The following is a 20481-nucleotide window of genomic DNA, read 5'->3' on the forward strand; positions in this document are numbered from 1 at the left end:
TCCTGGTCCCCTGGTACTGCATTAATCTCCTACCACGCTGCTTGCAGATCCTGAAGCTCCTAGAAAGTGAGAAAATGGCAGCAGGTGTGCTATACAAGATTCAATAAAATAGAACAGCACATAGCAAAGAGTTTCACTCATTCTTCTATGCGGTAGTACTTTAACTGGACCTAGCAACTTCTATGACTGGCAGCAACAGGGGAGTAAATGATTGTTGGCTCTGCCACATTTAGCTTAACAAAGATTCTAGTGGAGCTGACTGATTAGCTGCTGGGACTATACATTTGCCTGTCAAATCTATGAGATAGGACTGACGTAGGGCCAGTACACCAATGATGAAATTCAAGGTGATAGCATTGGGGTCTGCAAACAGAGGAGCACTGGTATATGCTATTTTCTTCCTACTCATTAAATCTGTTCCATTTTAAGAGTGTTTTTTCTTCAAATAACCTGATTAAGTTCACACTATTTGAAATAAGGACTCCAATTTTTGCACTTAAGCCAAATTATGATTAATTGACGAGGATCAAACAGTTTGGCTGTGAAGCAGGGATTTTTACCCACTCTGCACATTTGAACACATACCTTCCAAGGTTAACTTGGTGCAAATATTTAAGTTTTGGATTTCAAGGCCTACAATAAAACACTCTAAAGAGTTTACTTACAAAATACACACATTGCATGGTAAAGCCACATTACAACATGTACATTCTTATAGCAACATGTTTAGCCAACAGAATATCACTGGCTTCAATTTTCACATCCTTAATGATAAACTATAAATCCCAGAATTAAGATAATATAAACCTGAAAAATCTGTTCAACCCCACTGTACTTAACGTGATTTAAGACATGGAATAAAACAAGTTGTTTAATAAACTCAGATTCTTTGTCACAAACCTCCAGCTCGTTATTCATGATTCTGAAAACGTTTGATTAGTGACATAACGCAACTTTTGTTTTTGTATGTCAAGCTAGTAGACATCATGGATATAAACAGATCTCTACAAGGATGTTTTGAGTTGTTCACTGCAAGATCTTTCAGTTGGAAATGGCACATCATGCATACAAAGGGCTCTGCTGCTGATAAAAGAAAGGTGATTGCAAGTTTGTTAAGGTGCTCAGGCTGCAGAGCCATGGACAGAATCTGTGCGTTTGTTTATCCTTGGCCGTGTTGGAAATTGGCAGTGCTTGAATATCCAGTCCGAGCTGATTATAAAAAGCGCCAAGTACGCTTTTCTTGAGACTTTGAACTAAAGGTACACACTGTAAAAATCAAATAAACTAGTGATACAGCGTACCAATGATTTATATTGCACATCCATCTCTGGGCTCATCACACGTTTTAATCTCTCATTCGCTTACAATTGGAGTCGTGGGGTTAGCTCATTCTGTCTCACCTGCTACAATATATCAAAATATAGACGGACTCACTTTATTGAAAAAGTTATTCCTACTTGTAAAGTCCCTTCATCTAAATACAAGTCCCTAAAAAGACATTCTTGTTGTCCCTCGCTGTGATGATCTACCCCTAGAAATAGCTGCTGTAACGCCTATCTAGTGTGAGGGATAGATAAGAAACTCACCCTATCCTCTCTCACTACTTTTACTAAGTGCTAAAATTAGTGCACACTGTTTGGAAGTCGATTTTTCTATTTTATTATCATCTTTTCCAATATTTGTGTTTTATTAATCTCTAAAATGCTTGATTAATCCTAATGAAGTATAAAAACACAATCCTGTTTCTGGATTGCTTAGTATTTGTTTATATTTATACTCATCTAAAAGGTGATGTACTTTAACCAAGATCACAAAAAGTATTGTATGTCTCAGGGCTCAGGTCATCACACCTGAAACTTCATGTTGTCAACCTGTTTCAGCGGATATAGAGCCCTTTCCGCTTTCTTCAGGACATATATAATGACATTAGTTCATCATGTTGTAATACAAAAATAAAAAAAAGACAGTGTTCTCATTCTTTGTCTTGATCTCCATTTACTGGACTAGGCAAAGCGTCTCCTGGTTTCTCTGATGGACGTCTTAAGTTTCCTTCCAAATACCCTAAAAGGGAATGTACAAAGGAGGACACCATAAATATCCCATTCTCTAAAATCTTTTCGGCATCTATCGTGTTGGCAGGCAAGAGACTATAAAGGTCTTACCTGTCTTCATATAGTGTTTAGCACATTCGCTTCTCGTGCAATCTGATCTGTTTTCAATAATGGCTAAGGACAACCTGTAAATAAGAGGTCTAGATTTACTATCTGTTCATTCGCTGATTGACTGGTGTATTTTACTAAATTACAGCCATATTGGCAGGCAAGGAACTATAAAAACCCTTACCCGCTACTGTGCAGTGTTTAGCACGCTCATTTCGCTTGCAATCTGATGTGTGTTCAATATTAGCTGAGAACAACCTGTAAGTTAAAGGTCTAGGTTTACTCTCTATCCATTCAGCATTTGGCAGATGTATTTTACTGAGTAACAATAGGTTCTTACCCGTTCATAAATTTGTGTAATCTTCAACACAATCTTCCCTTTTCACATCCCTCTACACAGTATCTTCCTTCCCTCTCTGTGGTCATTTGTAGGTAGGGTTATCCTGAAATAGGAATGGTGAATGTTATGCCCACATTTGTCTATATGGTTATGTTGACTTTCAGGATTTATTTCGCGGATCCCTCAAAGTGAGAAGGATTCATGGGTCGATCTTACTCAAGGTTTGTGCTCTACGTGTGTAGTTGGCGCTTAATCTGTCCCTGTTTGGTCTTACCCTATAGCGGGATTGCAAAATCCTCTCTCCTATGCGAGTCGCGATTTCAGCAGCCATCTTTGAAACTCTATTTTTATAAATCTGGTCACGTGATTTTAGCGTTAGTATCGTGTAAATGGCTTTTTATATTTCAAGTATGGTTTATGTTTACAATCGTGGCGCATATGCCTCTGTGCGTCTCTAAACTTGTTTGCTGTAGAAACAACAACTTCAGATCTCGTATGCGTTTATATTCGCACCGTGCATTTGTTCCCAAGTACTTCTGGGTAATGTAGTTCTAATATAATTTGAGGTTCCTGTATGACGCGCTTAATATTTATAAAGTGAGGTTTTATTTTTTCAATCGTTACGTTTTTGCCTCTATGTTAGATCGTCTGCAGTAATAACATCAGGTCCCATGTACATATATGTTCGGATCTCGAATTGTATCCAAGCCTGCTGGGTAATGTGGTTCAAATGTCCTTAGGAGCCTATGATAGTGTGATTGGAGCCCGGGTCACACAACTTGGATTGTAATTCCACTGTGTGGTTCCCATTTCACTCATTGCACTTTTTTCTTTATGTGGGTTTCTGTATGTTTTGATGTTCGAAGCGGCACCAAGGACCCATCATCTTCGCATTTATGCTCTCACCGTGGCTTATTCCCAGAGTTAATGGGTGGTATGATACTGATAGTCATCATATGCTCATCGGTCATTCCGTCTTCAATGAAATCACACTTCTGTGTCGTCTACAACGAACCAGCCATTTCCTTTCACGTGTGTTCTAATACATCTAGGCTGATATCTTCTTATTTACATAATCTCTGGTTCCGCTGCCATTTCTATCTGCGGGCACTTAGATATTGCATATTTGAACATTCTTTGTTGGATGACTAGCCCTCTGTGTTCAAGAATCAGACAATTCCAACTTAATTCTTGAACATTTCTGCACAGAGTGATATCCCAATCTGTTCTGGTCACTATGATGTTATGGCCTTATAATTTGGCTGAAGTTTGCCAACAAATTTCTTCATTGAGGCCTTTTTGAAGACTTTTAAGCCTATATATCCACATCTGTTCTCTTCTAAGGAGCAAAGCTCCTATATTACCACTTCTCTTTGGAACCACTACCTTTTGCAGTATCATCCAACTGATGTCATTCTGAGTTGTTCTTCTGTATGAAATGGTCGACAAGTGGAGCTGTCATATGTCTCGTTCTAATACTGGACCTGTGTTCACATTCATATTCTTATAGCTCTTGTTGTCATTCCAATATATGTCATGTCTCATGGACATTTAAACAGGTACACCACATTTGTAGTATTGTATTTGGTGAGCTATCTTTGCACCCATGACGTACTCCAGCCTATGTTAATAGTAGTAGTGCGTTTTGGGAGATGACATACTGAACATCCTCCACATGGGGTGTGTCCAGTTGCTTTTGGTAGGTTCCATAGTGTGGGCTGGTTCTCAGTCTCTTTACTGCTTTCCTTGTATGTGTGTCCAATACATCGCTGATGTTTTTCCTTCTCTTGATCGCAATGAGTGGAGGCCTCAAATTGGTGTCTCCTACATTGAGAATATGCCATAATTTCCTCACTTCCTCTTTTAGGCGATTGACCGCAAGACAATGGTCCATGGCGTCAAAGTGTTGATAGATTGAGCAGCATCAGCAAAACTGATCCATTGTATTCAACATGCCGCTGTAGGTCCTCGATCACATTCAATAAAACAGTTTCTGTGTCTCTTCCTGGCCTGAAACCAGCTTGCTAATCTCATAGCACTTTATGCTGTGCTATAGGGCTGGAGTGATGCTACCATGTCCATTATTTTCACGTCCATCAGGTTGAAAACAAAACACTTATTACAGCGCTTGAAAATGGGCAGAATCTATCATTAAGCACTATCTAAGAAAACTTTTTTATTAACCATGATCACCCTCTAAAAAGAATGTCTCCTCATTGTCCTACAAACTGCTCAATCTGAAAGTAGTAGAATTGGTTGCTCACATCACAGATGTTTTATTAACAGTGTAGCTTGTTTTCAAATCTTTCTGAACCGTTATGTCCCCCCCACCTTCAGAAACACAATGTGGCTTTCCCTGGCTTTCCCTGGAAGGACATATTAATTCCCGCCAGTAATGTTCTTTCTGAAGGATTCTCCTCCCAGAGATTCCTCCTCTTTGATATTTCATCTAGCACCAGTTGCTCTTCTTAAACTTTTTCAACCAAGTAGAGGACGTGTTGCAGCTCTGCAGCAATTGTCATTGGGATCTTCAACTCCTTGTTGTCGGAAGTCAAGCCACACTCCTTATATAGAAAGATGGCATGCCACTTAGTTCCTTTTTTCGCTCGCTCAGCAAGCAGTTTTTCAGTAAAGTTGATCTCTCAGGAGAGAAAGTGTGTCTACTACGCTATATCCAGATCCGGCAAGGACTCCGAGATTAAACCATGCAGGGATTGCAGAGCAAATATTTCCGTGTTGGATTCCACAAGATATGTACTGGTTGATTGTGGCTCCTGTCAAGTCATGCACACCAATGATCTTAAAGAAAGGGTGGCAAAGCACTTCACTGGCCTGAGCATATCTCAGTCGCCCTCGCCCCTGTGAGGTAAAAAAGGAGGAGACCGTTGCAGAGGTTGATGAACCAGCAGATTTGCACCCTTCTGATGCAGAAGATTTATGGGCCAATATAAAGAGGAAGAGGGAGCACAGAAAAAGATCACACTCCAGGAGTGAATCTCACTGCTCCTCTTGTTCCTCCTCAAAAAAGGAAAAACCCAATTTTAGAAGACGTGATAATTTTATATCGACTTCTCCTAAGTATATAACTTGCCCCACAAGTTTGGAATCAGCAGAGCAGTGGGAGAAATTTAAGGGACAGATGTTTGCCACCTCTAAATAAGGTCGGGCCATCACTGAACCCACCACTAAATGTACTGAGCGATGAAGAGCATAAACTCCAGCAGACCACAGGATAGAATCCACGCCACAGCTACAAAATCAAGAAACCAGTCTGGAAACGCAGGCACATATCACACTCCATGCTTATGGAAGATGGGGAAGCCACGGCAACCCGCCCGCACGCATCTGCTATCATACACTACTTTTACAACACATTGCACAACACCTCTGCCATAAGAATGCAGCTATCCACACAACACAAATTCGGTTTAGATGGACAATTTTTTTTTTAATACTGTGCCAGTTCATGAGTTTCGTGGTCTCAAAGTGCGTAAAACCTTTTCCAAGTTAATTAGCAGTCTGTCACTTCCAGGGAATGTAGGGTCCTTATCCACTGGAAGGCATCGGCCAGAAAATAATGTGGCATAAGAGAAAAAATAGCAGTGGGTTGAAGCTGGAATGGTGTGCATTTTAAGTAAGAAAGGTGTGTAAGCGAGTGCTTGAAGAAAAGATATTGACGTATTTTAAATGTATGGGCCTCATTACGACCCAGGCAGTAAGGGGTTTACGCCAGCGTAAACAGCGCCGACCCTTACCGCCTGAGTACGAGGTCCCTTTGCCCCATGGTGAGTTTAACGCCTGCTTTTTGCAGGCGTTAAAATCCATGGCGCTAAGGGACCTTGATGTTAATTACGCCACCGTAATTTACGGTGGCGTAATTAACGCCTTCCCCACTAGCCATTATGCCCTATGGGGCAAAAATGGGAATGGGGAAGGGCAAAATGGGGATTGGGGACTTACCGCCCCGCCAAGGTCGGAATGGGGCGGTAAGTCCGCCAACCACCATGGCGGAATTGCAACCTTAGCGCCATGGACCATGGTGCTAATAGCACCATGGTCCTCCGCCAAGGTCGTAATGAGGGCCTATGTCAAGTTTGGATGAGTGAGGGTCTTGAGATGTGCTGGTCAGTCAATCCTATGCAAGTTGTGGGCAGGGTGTAAAAAGGTCAGGCTAGATCGGCCTACTGCCTGGGATACCAGAGACCCAAGTGTATGTGCTGCCTATGGGCAAACAATTGAAGTAGAGATGAGTAAACTGAGAAGAATAGTGTAAGGAAGCGGGGGAATGTCAAAGGATATGTAAATAGTTCAGAAGTTGTGCAGATATTTGCGAGGAGTACAGGATCAGCAGCAGTTTTGTTCCACTGGAAGCATTAAATTAGGTCTGTACAAACATGTACAAAAATATTGGGATTGTTGCCACTACACCAAGGAAAATTAAACAAGCTTTGAAGTAAATGATAAACCATAGAACAGTCTAACGTCTATACAAAATGGTTATGAAACAACAGCATTTCATCCTTTCCTTATGATCATTGAGATCACCTCCAAGCCATTGAAGGAAACCAGACTCAGAAAATAAAACGCATGTGCTAAAACTGAGAGGAGTATAGCAGTGAAAAGATATAACGTTGATTACAGACGCACCACTACACCCTAGCAGCTGATAAAGAGATTGTAAAGAAATATAGGCCAGTTCACTGGGATCCAGCATGCTCGTCAGTACACCACATACCAGAGAGTGTGGGGGTCCAAGCAGCCACAGCAGGGCTTAAATCAAACACTTTTTCCTCTCTCTCCCAGATACAGAGAGTAAAAACTGGATGTTGCGGGCAAGAAAAGGTTTGCTTCCGGATGCCTGGCAATGCAGATGGTTAACTACTCTTGTGCTTTGGTGAAGTATTCCTACACCCTTGGAATGTGGTTTTAGGAGGAATTCAAAATGTGCCCACGGGGGAAGGAAAAGAAGGCTTAACCGCCTTGGCTGAAGTTGGTAAGGAAGCTGCAGGTCAGCTCATTACAGCGTGGACTGGATACTGCAGATTGCATGGCAAGCTCCACAAATACAGCAGTCACAATGAGAAGGCACGCTTGGATGAGAACATCTGGGTTTGTCCAGTGTGACAAAGCCAGTACACTATGGCCTTGTCAATAGGGGTGGGTGCCCATTAGCATTGGGGGTGGGGAATCGAAATATTACCCCTTCCTCTTATACCTGTCTGCTTCTTGGCAGTACACCATTGTCTCATACCATGCCTCCCTCTCCAGATTCTTGCCAGCCCTTTTACATGTGTCCTAGAACCTATGCAACCGCACAATGTGTGAACCAGATGGGGGAAGAAACACTAAATACAAACCATCAGCTTGCCACAAACCCACAGCAATCGCGCACTGGGGGAGACAGAGCAGCAGAGCAGCACAACGCTATACACAACTACCATCAGAGGAAGTCGCACAGGGCTGTCAAGCAGCTGCCTGCGACCAATTGAATTCAAGAAAGGAAACACCACACGACCAGGGACACTTGAATTGGGTAAAAGAAACCCCCCGCTTTTGATCAGACTTACCTGTGGGGGCCAAAGCCGGGAGCCCCAAGAGCAGACTCAGCCACTTGCCCTTGCGTGCCATTCTTGTGTTTCTGCATGGAAAAAGTGGTTGGGGCTTAGCCCCTTATGTCAAACTGCTGCTGCCACACATACAACTGAAAAGGGGAAGACAGACCAAGTTTAGGTAGGGAAAGGTGTCCAATCAGAACAGGGTGAGGGAGATTTAAGGAAGGTACACGAAGTGTGGGTTATCCAGGTGAGGTCTGTGGAGTTGGAAGTGGAGTACCAAGAAACAAGTAGGAGCAGAACAGGGGAGCAGCAGATGCTGGAGGCGTTGTTGATTTAGTGAGTGCAAGGGTACATCAGTGTTAGTTTGTTGAGTGGGTTAGAAGGATTAGGGTCAAGAGTGATTGTGAAGCGAATGGTTACAGCCTAAATGGAGGGTTTTTGAATAGTTGTGGGGGGGATGAGAGTAGTAGTGGGTGGAGGAGAGTAGTGGCGGGGGGAGGAGAGCAGTAGTGGGAGAGAGGAGTAGTAGTGAGTTGGCACTCCAACTGACTCCTCTCTCCCACTTCTTCTCTACTCCCACTACTACGGAATGAGAAGTAATGTTAAAGTGTGGAGGCGAGAGTTAGGAGGAGTAAAACATCAGAGGGATAGGGAAGGCTTGAGAGGAGACAGGGGAGCGGTAGAATAGTGAAAGAAGAGAAGTGAAGAGGAAGACATAGGAAGTAGGTGCCCCCTGAATCTCTGACCCATTAGCAACCACGTCTACAAAACCACTTCAGTAAGAGCTTCAGCCACAACACTCGATTAGGGGGAAGACTGTGCCAGCACCTAGAAGGATGATTGAACACTATTTCAGATGCTTTGGTGCTACAAGCGGTGTCCCAGGGTGATTGTCTTCTCTATCTACGTACACCACTAGACCCAATTCCTACTTGTTGTCGCTCAGAATCTCAGGATACATAGCTGTTGCCAGAGATCTCCTCTTTGTTGCAAAAACAGTAATCGAAAGGATTCAGAGCGTGGAGAGAGGCAGACAGTAGTTTATTACATTTTGCTACTGACAAAGCTTGAGGGCATAAGGCCTACTCTATATATTTCAGGCTGCCAAACAAATTCCATCTCAAGGAAATGTTCAGCATGGTCCCCTTTGCCCACATACTTCAGGCACTACAATCATGCCCGTGAGTGCCCCTGGACCTCCAGGACACCTACCTTCATGTACCTATTCACCCTTGTTACTGGAAGTACCTGAGTTACATGATTGAGTTACATGATATAAAACTCCCACTGCCAGTTGCAAGCCCTTACTTTTGTTCTGACTTCAGCACTGAGGATTTTTGCCAAGTGGTTAGCAGCAGAAGCGGCTTGTCTCAGAAGGTAGAGGATTCATGTCTTCCTCTATGTAGACTGGCTCATTCAATCCCATTCAGCAGAGCTGGTATCAGAACATCTATTCCCTACCTCCAACCTACCTCCAACCTTCTTCACAGCCTGGGATTCTCGCTCAAGTCTACCCGACAGAACCAGTCCAATACCTTCTGCTCATTGGTGTGGTCCTTGACACCTGCTCAGCCTCCACTTTTCCCCCGTGGGGTGTCGAACATTCAGTAAATAGTCAACATTTTCGAGAATCACTTGATCCAACCACGCCTTACTGCTTCTCCTAATGGCATCCTGTATTACCCTGTTACCGGTTTAACAACTATGTATGAGGTCACTCCAGTGGCGGCTTTGTTGCCGGTGGTCCCAGTTTTCAGGCAGTATGACAGAACTTCTTTGGGTCTCCTACATGGCAAAGGCATATCCAGGAATGTATAACAAGTGAGGCCTGAGACTAATGTAGTTGGGCACATCGCAGTGACATCAACATCTGTAAATGCCCACACAGTGATGTTGCATGGGGAATTACAGTTTTGGGTGGGCTTTGCCCGCTCAGGTCCTACCCTGTCTATGGCTCTGCACCAGGGTATCACAGGATCTTGTGTGGTGGACAGAAAACAAAACATCTTGAAAGGGGAGCCTTTAAGGCATCTCTGTCCATAGGAAACAAGAGTCATTGATGCCATGCTGACTGGATCACCTACGGGAGTCACAGAGCGCAAACTCTGGTCTGTTGTAGAGGCAAAACACCACATAAATCTCCTCCAAATCAGAGCAGTCAGATAAGCCATGGTCATCATCATCCCTTCCATCAGCGGGAAAACTATACTGATGGAAAAACAGTGGCCATGCACTGCTTGAATAAGTTGGGAGGGAGTCACTTCCCTTTACCAAAGAGGCCATGCAACTGTGGTTCTGGGCCCGAAGGAACATCTCTCTGTCGGCAGCTAATCTCCCTGGATCACACAATGTGGTAGTGGATGGCCTGAACAAGCAGGGATCAGTCTCTGACGCGTTGGAGCTGTGAATGAGGTTTTGGATGAGATATCTGACCTCTGGGGGATCCCTTAAGTGGAACTCTACACGTCCAATGTCAAAAGGAAGTGCAAGAGTTGTGGTGAGGGTATTTTCCCTCAGATAAGAACTAGCAGTGGACTGTAACATCGGCATGCCATCTGAGTTTCTGCTGACTATGATAATCCCTATGGTTCTCAAGGGGTTGAACAGCTTTGGGATCACAATGACTAATAGCTTGGGCTCTGAGAACATGGCACCCATAACTTCTCGGCGTGTCCATTTGCTCTCCTCAGCAGCTGGCAGCAAGGGAAGACCTCTGTTCCATGTCAGAGGACAGTCCACCAGGGTTGCAAAACTGTCTACTTTCATGCTTGGTAACTGCAAGGGTGAGGTTCAGTAAGTGGGGTATATATCTGATGATATCCTTGATGTGTTCCCATCTGCAAGGAGGCCGCCACCACATCCATCAATGCCACAGGTGGCAAATGTTCTCAGAATGGTGCTGGAAAAAAGCATTATGCTGAAAACCACAATATCTAGTGTTTGGAAAGAAATAATGATTCTTAAGAGCGAGGCCACATTTTCGACCTAAAGTGGTTTTTGAGTTTCATTTTTCTCAAAAGACCCATTTGTGATCATTGTATCCTCTGCCAAATCCTTTAAAAACTGAGAAAATGTTTAAAAGCTGTGATTCCAGAAGGGCCCAGAGTTTTTTATGTGATAAGAACAAGAGGATTCAGATAAGTGACTAGCTCTTAATTTCCATTGGAGAATACAGAATGGGAACACCATCTTTGAAACAAACGAGCTCTAGGTGCATCATTCTATGCATCTCTGAAAGTTACCAATTGGCAGGAAAACAGGGTCTGTGGGACCTCAGTGCACACATTCACTGGGCTAGCGCCCACTTTGACACTACAAAGGGGAGCGTCAGCCTCTGAAGTCTGCAAGGCATACTTGGTCTTTCTTACATACAACTGCTAAGCACTAATACATGGATTCTTCACTGACCCAAGATGCTTACTGTGGCAGAGCGCTCTTGCACCGTATCCTGGAAGTTTTGTTTTATGTGCACTGTCTTCCAAACTCCAAAAAGAACAGGAACTGCTTCAGGATTCTACCCAAGATGAGGAATCTGTGAGAGGATGCGATCCTTCAGAAAAAAAACATACTTACCTTTGGTAATGTTCTTTCTGATGGTTTCTCCTCCCATAGATTCCTCATCACCCTCGCAGCCTACCCCAAGAGTAAAGATCTTTAACAGTTTAAGGCCCAGGTGCCTTCTCAAACTGGGGTAGACAGCCTACCAGGACAGAGCCAGACCTACACCAGAGGCCTTATAAAAGGGCAGAAAAGGACCACCGCTCCTGGCTCCTTGGTATGTATGAAGTCACTTGTGGGTATTCGTACCTTTTCCCCAACCCCATAGCTACCAACCTCTGTCCTGGCCAGCTCTCTTTCTGGTGGTTCCTGGAAGGCTACAATTGCCAGCATGCACCTGACACCTCATACCCTTGGGCAGGACCATCCCAAAAACTACAAGTCTCACAATGAACCTGGGCCCAATAGACAAGACCTGGCCTGAAATAGTAAGAGTGGAGAGATTAGCCAAATGTGATTGGGACAGGCCTCCCCATTAGGGGTTTGAATGAGAGATCAAACAGCCACAAGAGACTGCCTAGATATGCTAGGGGAGCAGCAACGATGAGGCTGGGGCCAGCAGAGAGCGATGTAGCTCTATAGGAGACCAAGGCCTTAATGGATAGTGACTTACTTTGTACAGGAGGGAACAAGAGAACCAATGACCACAACGACTGCATGGCTGGTAGAAGGGAAATGGAGATTGAAAAAGGGCAGAGCGAAAGACGTTCATGAAATCCTCCTGGGGAAATACTAGCCCAAAAGGAGAGGAGATGTGAGATGTTGGGAGTAGCTTAGACACAAATTGGCCCAGGGAAGTAGCTGAACCGTGTAGCCAATAGAACTGAAGAAAGCTTCTAGACAGTAAGGGGAGAGCCTTCAATGAGAGGCATTTCGTTTGTGTGATGTTGGAAAAAGACCAAGATACCAGAGAGGAGTGCACAGCAGGTGGAGGACATGGAAGGGACTTCTGGTGTGTTTGGCAAGAGCAACTGGTGAAGTGTTGGGACTGAGAAGGTGGTACCAATTTGGCAGGTTGTCTGTGAGAGAATGAAGGTATTTTTGGAGGGAGAGCAGGAGAGTGTCAGAGTAGGAGGGAGAGAAAGAGTGCATGCGAGAAAGAGACCGAAGCCAGAGGAAGGAGGGGGGAGGAGAGTAGAGGCAGGGCTAGTGTGAAGAGAAACACAGTCAGAGGGGAACTGGAGAGACCAGAGGAGGAAGAGAGGAGGATAAGGCCATGAACAGGAGAGTACACAGAGAGAGCCAAGAGCAGGAGATGGAGTATGGAGAGAGAAAGAGGAGACAGGCGAGAGTGAAGAAAAGGTAAACCGGAGGAAGGGGCCAGGGCAAACAGACTACCCCCACTAGATCACTTAGAAAGCCCCTTAGGGAGTTAGATAAAGCTACTGCCTTTAGGCCTCGCTATAGTAGGGCTAGCCTCGACAGTAGGGGTCGCCTGGCTATAGAGCGAATCTGTACTATCACCTGGCCTGTTTGAGTAGGGAGACAAGGTTAGGGATGTGGGAGACCCCTCAAAAGGACAAGGAAAAGTGTAAAGGGATCACCTCTAGCCTGCAAGATCAAAGACCCCGCTTTGTTAAGACACATTTTATAAAAACTGAAACTGTACTCTCAGGGTCTTATGATTCCGGAGAACATTATCACAGAGCAAACTAGCTTCAACTTGTGTTCCATGCTCCTTCCGCTGCTGAGAGCTGGGGAGGAAAGGGGTGAAGGAAAAACTGAGCTAAGGGGCACATCATCCCTTATATACAGGGAGTGTAGTGGCACTTCTGGTGCCAAGTCTAGATACTGCTGGATGATAAAGTTTCTGAAGAGAAGTCAGCACTGGATGAAATATCTAAGCTGAGGAATCTGTGGGAGGATGCAATTAATTCTAGTAAACGGCAAAGCACCTAAAGATCCCGCCTACCCCAGAAAATGAACAACTGAAAAAATTAATGTTAGTGCTCTGCAAACCAGTACTGCGGACATCATTTGCAGGCGACTTCAACATTATTATCACATTATCCCTGCAAAGCCATGTCGTGTTCTCAGGGATGAGTTGTGGCAATTAGTGAAGAAAGCATTGCATTAACTTTTTAACAAAATAAACTGTGAAGTCACTGTACAAGTTAAGCAGCAAAAAACACTGTTCATATTAACGCCTAGAAAATATACATACACTTACAGGTACACCTCGACCTGCTGGAACTGGCCTGCCAAAATCTGCAAAGGGTGGCGTAAAATCTGGCCCTCGCTGCAGAATTCTAGGTTCCACTGTTCGTGATGGTAATTTTGTCTGGTTAATCTGGGGAAATTGAAAATGCAGTTAGTTACACCTCCCTTTCAGGTTCATTTTCCAAAGTCAATGTCCAAAATGAAAAACCAAAAATGAAGCCAACGTGCAAAAATATAGATTTTTTTGTACGTTTTAGTCCCAACATTCCCACCACCATGGGCATAATTATAGGGGGGCAGAGGGTTTTGTCCCCCCCAACTTCTGTGGCATGCCTTTTTGTCCCCCCCATCTTTTGGAGGGAGGGCAGGGGGGCCCCAATCATCAATTATGTAATGGAGAGCGCAAGCCAGGCTGGGGTGCTCAGCAAGGCTTGCGCTGTCTCATTACATAATGCAGAGATGCCTCGCAGCCGTGCTGCTACACTTTCAAGGCTGGGATGCCCTACGTTGCTCAGTCCCTCACAATGGCTTGCCTGATTCAAAGTCAGCAGCCAGGGCGCTGACCTTTGTGTTGCAGGGCCTGCCCCCTGTGCTGTCACGCTAGCAGCAGCACTTCCGGGGGCCAGCGGCACAGAGCATAGCTTTCCGGCTTTGTGTTCGTGCAACACACAGACAGGAGCTAGGAAGCTCATTCAGCGTCCTGGTTTCTGTATGGAGGCACGTGAGTGCGAAAAGGTTAGGCCGGTGTAACGCGAGACCTGGCCCGGGCGGCATTTGAAAGCAGAGCAGAGGTACTTTAAAAAATAAAATCTTTTTTAATTGTGTTCGTTTGTTGGGGAGCTCTGTCCAAGCCCTCTGAGGCAAACTACATGCATACTTCCTAATTAGCATATTGATTGCACCAACAGAAGTGACTTCACAAAAAAGGACATTGCAAGGCAATCATAAGTCTTTGATACTTGGAGGCACCATGGAAGTGACTTTAGAATAAGTTGCTATAAATAAGCCGATAGACAAATAACTTTGTGGTGCAAAATACCTAAATTGCACAATTGTTTAATGTGGAGCAACTCTATAGTCTTTAGGCTTTTCCATTATAATAGCATGATACATTAACATAAGCTTTGAAGTGAATCAGAATCACTTACAGAGCTGCCGATAAGCCACAATATGATTAAATGATTTGCTCAGGATCACACACTTGATTAAATGGTGAAACTGGGATGTGGACAATTTAAGCGCCTGTGCACATCTTTCCAGGCTTAATTGATATAGATACTTATTAGGGTTTTGCTTTACATTTCATGTGCTTATTATTTATATAATACATATAACAATTATTTATAGCAATGCATTGGAAGCAAACCACATTACACAATAAACTAGCCTTTCATATTAAAGTAACCATACACTCTATACATTCTCATAGAAAAATGTTGAGCAATGGGAGTAGGGCTTTAGTTTTATTCTCCCCATTCTGCATGCAAAGTAACAATAGCATCATGTAGATTAATGTGAGCCTAACAAATCCTCCTTGGGCTTTATAGCCATAGTCATTATTTCATAAAGCCTGCAGCATTATGCACCCTTCTCACTTCCGATTGCTCCCTCCCATTCATATTTCTAAAGGGACAAAAGCCCCTGCTAATAGCACCCCCCCCGTCAGTGCCTAACGGCTCACATTGTAATACAGAGCAACTGGAGGACCCTCTGCTGCCCGGAGCTCCATGGGACATTGTCCTGGCAGCGGGACACCTCTACCATTCGGAATGGGTAAGGTGTCCTGCTGCCAAGACAAAGAGTGTGCTGAGCAGGAATTGGAGGAGCCGAATGGGAGAGTTGACCCAATGACAAATGTCCCGGTCTGGCTCTTAAAAGAGCTACGGGGGGGGCCCTTTACCAGCCCATTGTGACTCTACCACTTGGTACTCCACTGCTTGGAGCCATTTGAACACAGGAAAACATACCTTAATTTTAATCAGTCAGAATCTTGTAGAAGAAAATTCTATCAGCACATATACATATAAGGTGCTTTGCAGAATCCTAGTTTGGAGATATATGGCATTTAAAAATCTATACCAATTATGTTTCTGCCTTTGAATGAAAGGAAAAATCAGGCAAATTGCTGACATTTCAGTGAATCTGGCTTTATAATTCAGCTAGGTCAAGTCAACGTAGCCCAAAATTTCAGGTATCAGGGGGTGATAAAGTCTGATCTGCTCAATTGACGTTGTGCCACTGTTTCCATGTGTTATTGTAAATGTACATATAAATGTTGTGTGCACACAGTCTATGCCAGTGGAGGTGCTGGGTGCATTTGTGTGTTAGTGAGAGTGTGTGCAAGCATATGTGTGTTGACTTTTGTGTCTGCATGAATGATAAATAATGCACTGTTTGCATGTTCTAGTGGAATTAAGTTTGTGAATGTTATGTTTTGTCACTGGGTGCTGGCTGAAGATGCGTGGGGGCCCAATTGAATTTTAAAGATACACCACCAGTCTTATGAAAGTTATAACAGAGCGTCAGCAATGGACTCTTGCGGTGTAGTAGTTTAGTGTTATCCCTCAGTGATTTTGATTGTTTGACTGAAGTACAAAATCACGGCGGAATTAACTGTGGTGATTTTCGCTGCGAATACGCTTTTACCTTGGTACAAAAAACCAAACCCATGTCCCCTCTAACCGCCAGTACACCCATAAACCCCCCCCACCTACCTTTTCTCCATCTGCTGCCTCTCCTGTAACCTGCAGCATCAGATCCATCCCTTTAACGCGGGTCGGAACTGACGCTGCAGCGTCCCTTTTCTTCTTTTTTTTTGTTGAGTTGCCTGCCACCAATGCTGAGGAAGCGGGGGCCATCCCTGCAACAGCCTAAGCAAAAATACCAAACATGGGCTGAGGGGGCCACCCTTGCCACCACTGCTCTTCATGTTCTGTATCTTTGGTTCAAACTAATGGTGGTGACCAAATTTGGCCAAATCTACCATTCGACCAATTCTTTTTTTTAACAATTTGTCCGAAATGATCCCTCGGAGCCACCATCCGTCCTCCCTCAACCCTGCCCCTTTCCTTCAGTTGTCATGTCCCCCCCAACATTTTCAGCAAAGTTACTCCACTGCCCACCACTCGATCCGTGCCTTCAATTCCACCAAGATCGGCCAGTGCCACACTAATCAACCCACCTGCAGTCTTAAATTGCAATTCCTAATCGTCAACTGTATTAGGCCTGCAGAACAGTCCCCGTGATTATTTCACAATCACCATTATTTTACCAGTGCCCGTTCGCCAACCATTGATCCCAGCTGTTATCTCAAAATGTATTTCTGTGTTTACCTTAGGACAGCAAAAGAGGATTGAAAGCTTTGAAATAACCACTACACAGCTTTCATTCCCATCGTTTTTATTAGATTTGAATTAATTCAGAAAGGGATCAACAATCTGGATATCAGCCTCTGTCCTGCCACTAATGGAGGTGGAAAATTCCCGTTGAAACATGCCAGCGGTTCAGTATTTTACTGTGGCCTTGCAGTTAGGCTGTTCAAATTTCTTTAATGGCAGGTCACGTTCTGTAATGCCAGAGATGGGTGAAAAACTGCTACATAGAATACCGTATGAAAAAATCCCTAAAATAAATTAACAAAATAACAAAGCAAAGAAAGTAAGAGTGATGAAGGCAGCTTTAACGTTACACGGTTTTCTAAAATAGAGCCAACGTAAGGGAAAGAACCATTACAATGGCCATAAATCACGATATTCTCAATTTGACATTAGAAAAGACCTAAACACTACACATTGCAGGCTTGCAACAGCGTAATGGCAACTAGCAACTGTTTACGTAGCCTGAGAGAAAGTGAGCAGTTTAAAACAATTGCACCCACCACAACCTCAATAAAAGTGAGAAAACTGTGAAAATGTGTGTTAAGGTGAACATGATGGCAGAACGTTCAGTGTAAAGGCGGTTTCTCCCATGTTTTCATAGTAACATTATACTGCTTGACCAGGAGTTGTTTACAGTGCAGTTTTTTTTAATTAAAATGTTATTGATTTTTCAACATTACATGGAGAAAGAGGCCAAAAACAACAGTACAACTCCTCAATACCCCACATCGGCCCGCACTCTCCATATAACACTAACGATTCCCCCATTACCTGCCACCCACCTGGTATAGGCTAACACTACCACTTGACCTGAGTAAATATACCAGCTCGTTAAGCTATTCAGTCTAGGCAAAAACTTCTACCATCCACCCGCCGATCCCAAACTTCACCACTTCCCCTTTCCCCTATGCTTACAAATAGATGAAGCATCCTGAACACCACCCGATCTGTACGCATCATCTCTTACTGTGACAAGACCCCTACTGCAGAAATCTCTGGTGACAAGTACCCATCTCGAAATGCACCGATTTCCAATTAATTGTCTACATCGTTTCCGTGAATGGCCGCCGTAATTCGTTACATCACAAATATTCTTTGCCGTGCTTACCCACGTCTCCTTTCGCGGAAGCAGTACTCTCTTACAATGCATTACTAGACTTTCCCTCCCTTCTAGTAACATACAGTGTGCCATGTGTTGCAGGCCACTATATTCCCCGTCACTTTCCTCCAATCCAAACAATATCAGCAGTGGCGTCTGCACCTGGGCCAACCCCCTCTAGTTCTTAAATCCACCCCAGCACCTCCTCCCAAAACACCAGCACCTTCTCACAGGCCCACCACATGTGCCAATTGTCTGCCCGTGCCCCACATTCAAGCCAACACAGCAGGCTTGCCCCAGCAAATATTTTGGAAAGGCTAACTAGGTCATACTGCCATCGATGCAACAACTTAATCGCATGGAGCTTATATTGGCACGCAATTGAGACTTTCCAGGCTCTAGAACACATGCTATGCCATTATGATGTATCAAGTTCGACACCCGGGTCTGTTTGCCATTGGCTATGCAGTCCTTCTGTGGTCCCCCTCCCTGCCTCCACCAAAGCACCATATATAGGAAGGAAATCAGTCCCTCCACCTCCACTGTAGAGTCTACGACTTTCTCTAACGGGTGAGATCACTCTGCATCTCATCCGTCTATTCTACCGATGTAATCACTTCATTCAGGTGGAGGTAGGAGAACACCAACAAACTTCCTATCCCCAAGGCCGCCTCCAAGTCCCTCGTAGGGATAAATTGACCCTGCTTCTACAACTGCCCGATCCTCATTTACCCTGCCTCAAACCAACTTTGAAATCTCTCCAAATTCGGAATTTGATCCCTAACCCCAGGGGCCCACAGATGACTCAACAGGGCCAAGTTGTTATACCCCTCATCTCCCGGCCCTTCTGGCAGATATTCCAAATCACCCCCAGGATAGGGTGTTCCCTGACTCATCTCTGGAGCCGGTCCCTCAGCACCCACAGCCATTCTCTCACCATTGCTGGTTTAAGAAGAAAATTGTGCATTGCCACCCAATGGCGTTTCCACTGCTCCCTCAAATGTGGATTCAGAAAATGAAGTTGGGTGGCCTTATGGGTCCAGAAGACCCAGCACCCTCTTTCTTTCGGGAGCATCAAAATATCATACCCAACCAGCGCCTTCTTTCCCTGCCACAAAAACCTCAGGAGACACGCTTTCACATCTCTGAACATGAACTCAGGGATAATAACAGTATAAAATCCTGGGGAGGAAATTCATCTTTATGGTGTTGAGCCGCCCCAGCCACAATATCGTTAACTTGCTCCACCATGTCCTCAGACAACTTTAACTTTTGTAACAAGGGAGGAAAGTCTGCTTCATCAAGCACCTGCATATCTCTGGTCACGGTTATCCCCAAATAGTGTAAATGGTCCTCACTTATCTTAATCCTCAGAGAGTGCAGCCCTTGTCAGTCACTTTCCCCCATCTGATCAAAAGGGAACAGAAAGGACTTAGCCTTATTAATTGTGGACCCTGAAAACCAACCGTACTGTTGTATCAATTCGAACGCAGCCGGGTCTGAGACCACTGGGTTTCGTAGGTGTAGCAGCATATCATCCAAATATAATCCCATTTTGTATTCCAGTCCACCCACCTCAATACCCTCTACTCGCGGGTTGCCCTGTAGCTCCTGGGATGATGGTTCCAGAGAAAAAGCAAACGAAAGCGGCAAAAGCGGACAGACCCGTCTCGTACCCCGCCCTAGACCAAACCAACGAGAAAACCCTCCATTCGCTGCTATGCATGTCTTGGGATCAGAGAGCAATGTAATAACCCCATGCAAAAATCTACCTCCCATTCCGAACTTCAGCAAGACAGCCTTTAAGATGCCCCAATCAACTCTGTCGAGGCTTTTTTGGCATCAACCACGAGAAGAGTAGGATTGCCTGCCTTCCCTCTCGTCCATTCAATCAGATGCAAGGATTTTCACATCTTATTCTCTCCCTGTCTTCCCCTTATGAAGCCCACTTGATCCGAGTGGACCAGTTATGGCATATGGATATCCAGCCGTGAGGCCAGGACTCAAGTGAATATCATTGCCTCCACATTAAGAAGTGTGATTGGGCGGTACAATCCACACATCTGGGGATCTCTGCCCTCTTTAGGTATCACAGAAATAAGAGCCCGGACGAACAACATTTGGTGCCTTGCCAGTTACCAGGAAATTATTGAACATCCTAACCAAATGCAGGACCAATATACCCGCAAAGAACGTATAGAATTTTGTAGTATATACGTCCTCACCCTAAGCT

At 44.4% G+C, this 20481-nt stretch overlaps 1 protein-coding gene across 12 annotated transcripts in view; it reads right to left on the bottom strand.

Annotated features, from left to right (window-relative positions):
* Positions 1–20481, bottom strand: part of EIF4G3 (eukaryotic translation initiation factor 4 gamma 3) — a 4880525-nt gene that overhangs the window by 2296282 nt on the left and 2563762 nt on the right. For 10 of the 12 annotated variants that reach the window (XM_069610350.1, XM_069610349.1, XM_069610345.1 and 7 more), the window contains one exon: positions 13777–13902. In XM_069610350.1, coding sequence (XP_069466451.1) covers positions 13777–13902 — 126 coding nt within the window. The remainder of the gene's footprint in view (positions 1–13776; positions 13903–20481) is intronic. The other 2 variants (XM_069610344.1, XM_069610343.1) reach the window with 1 other exon arrangement.

The sequence above is a fragment of the Ambystoma mexicanum genome, chromosome 8 (assembly GCF_040938575.1).
Source record: "Ambystoma mexicanum isolate Mex_15411 chromosome 8, UKY_AmexF1_1, whole genome shotgun sequence".
Classification (NCBI taxonomy): domain Eukaryota; kingdom Metazoa; phylum Chordata; class Amphibia; order Caudata; family Ambystomatidae; genus Ambystoma; species Ambystoma mexicanum.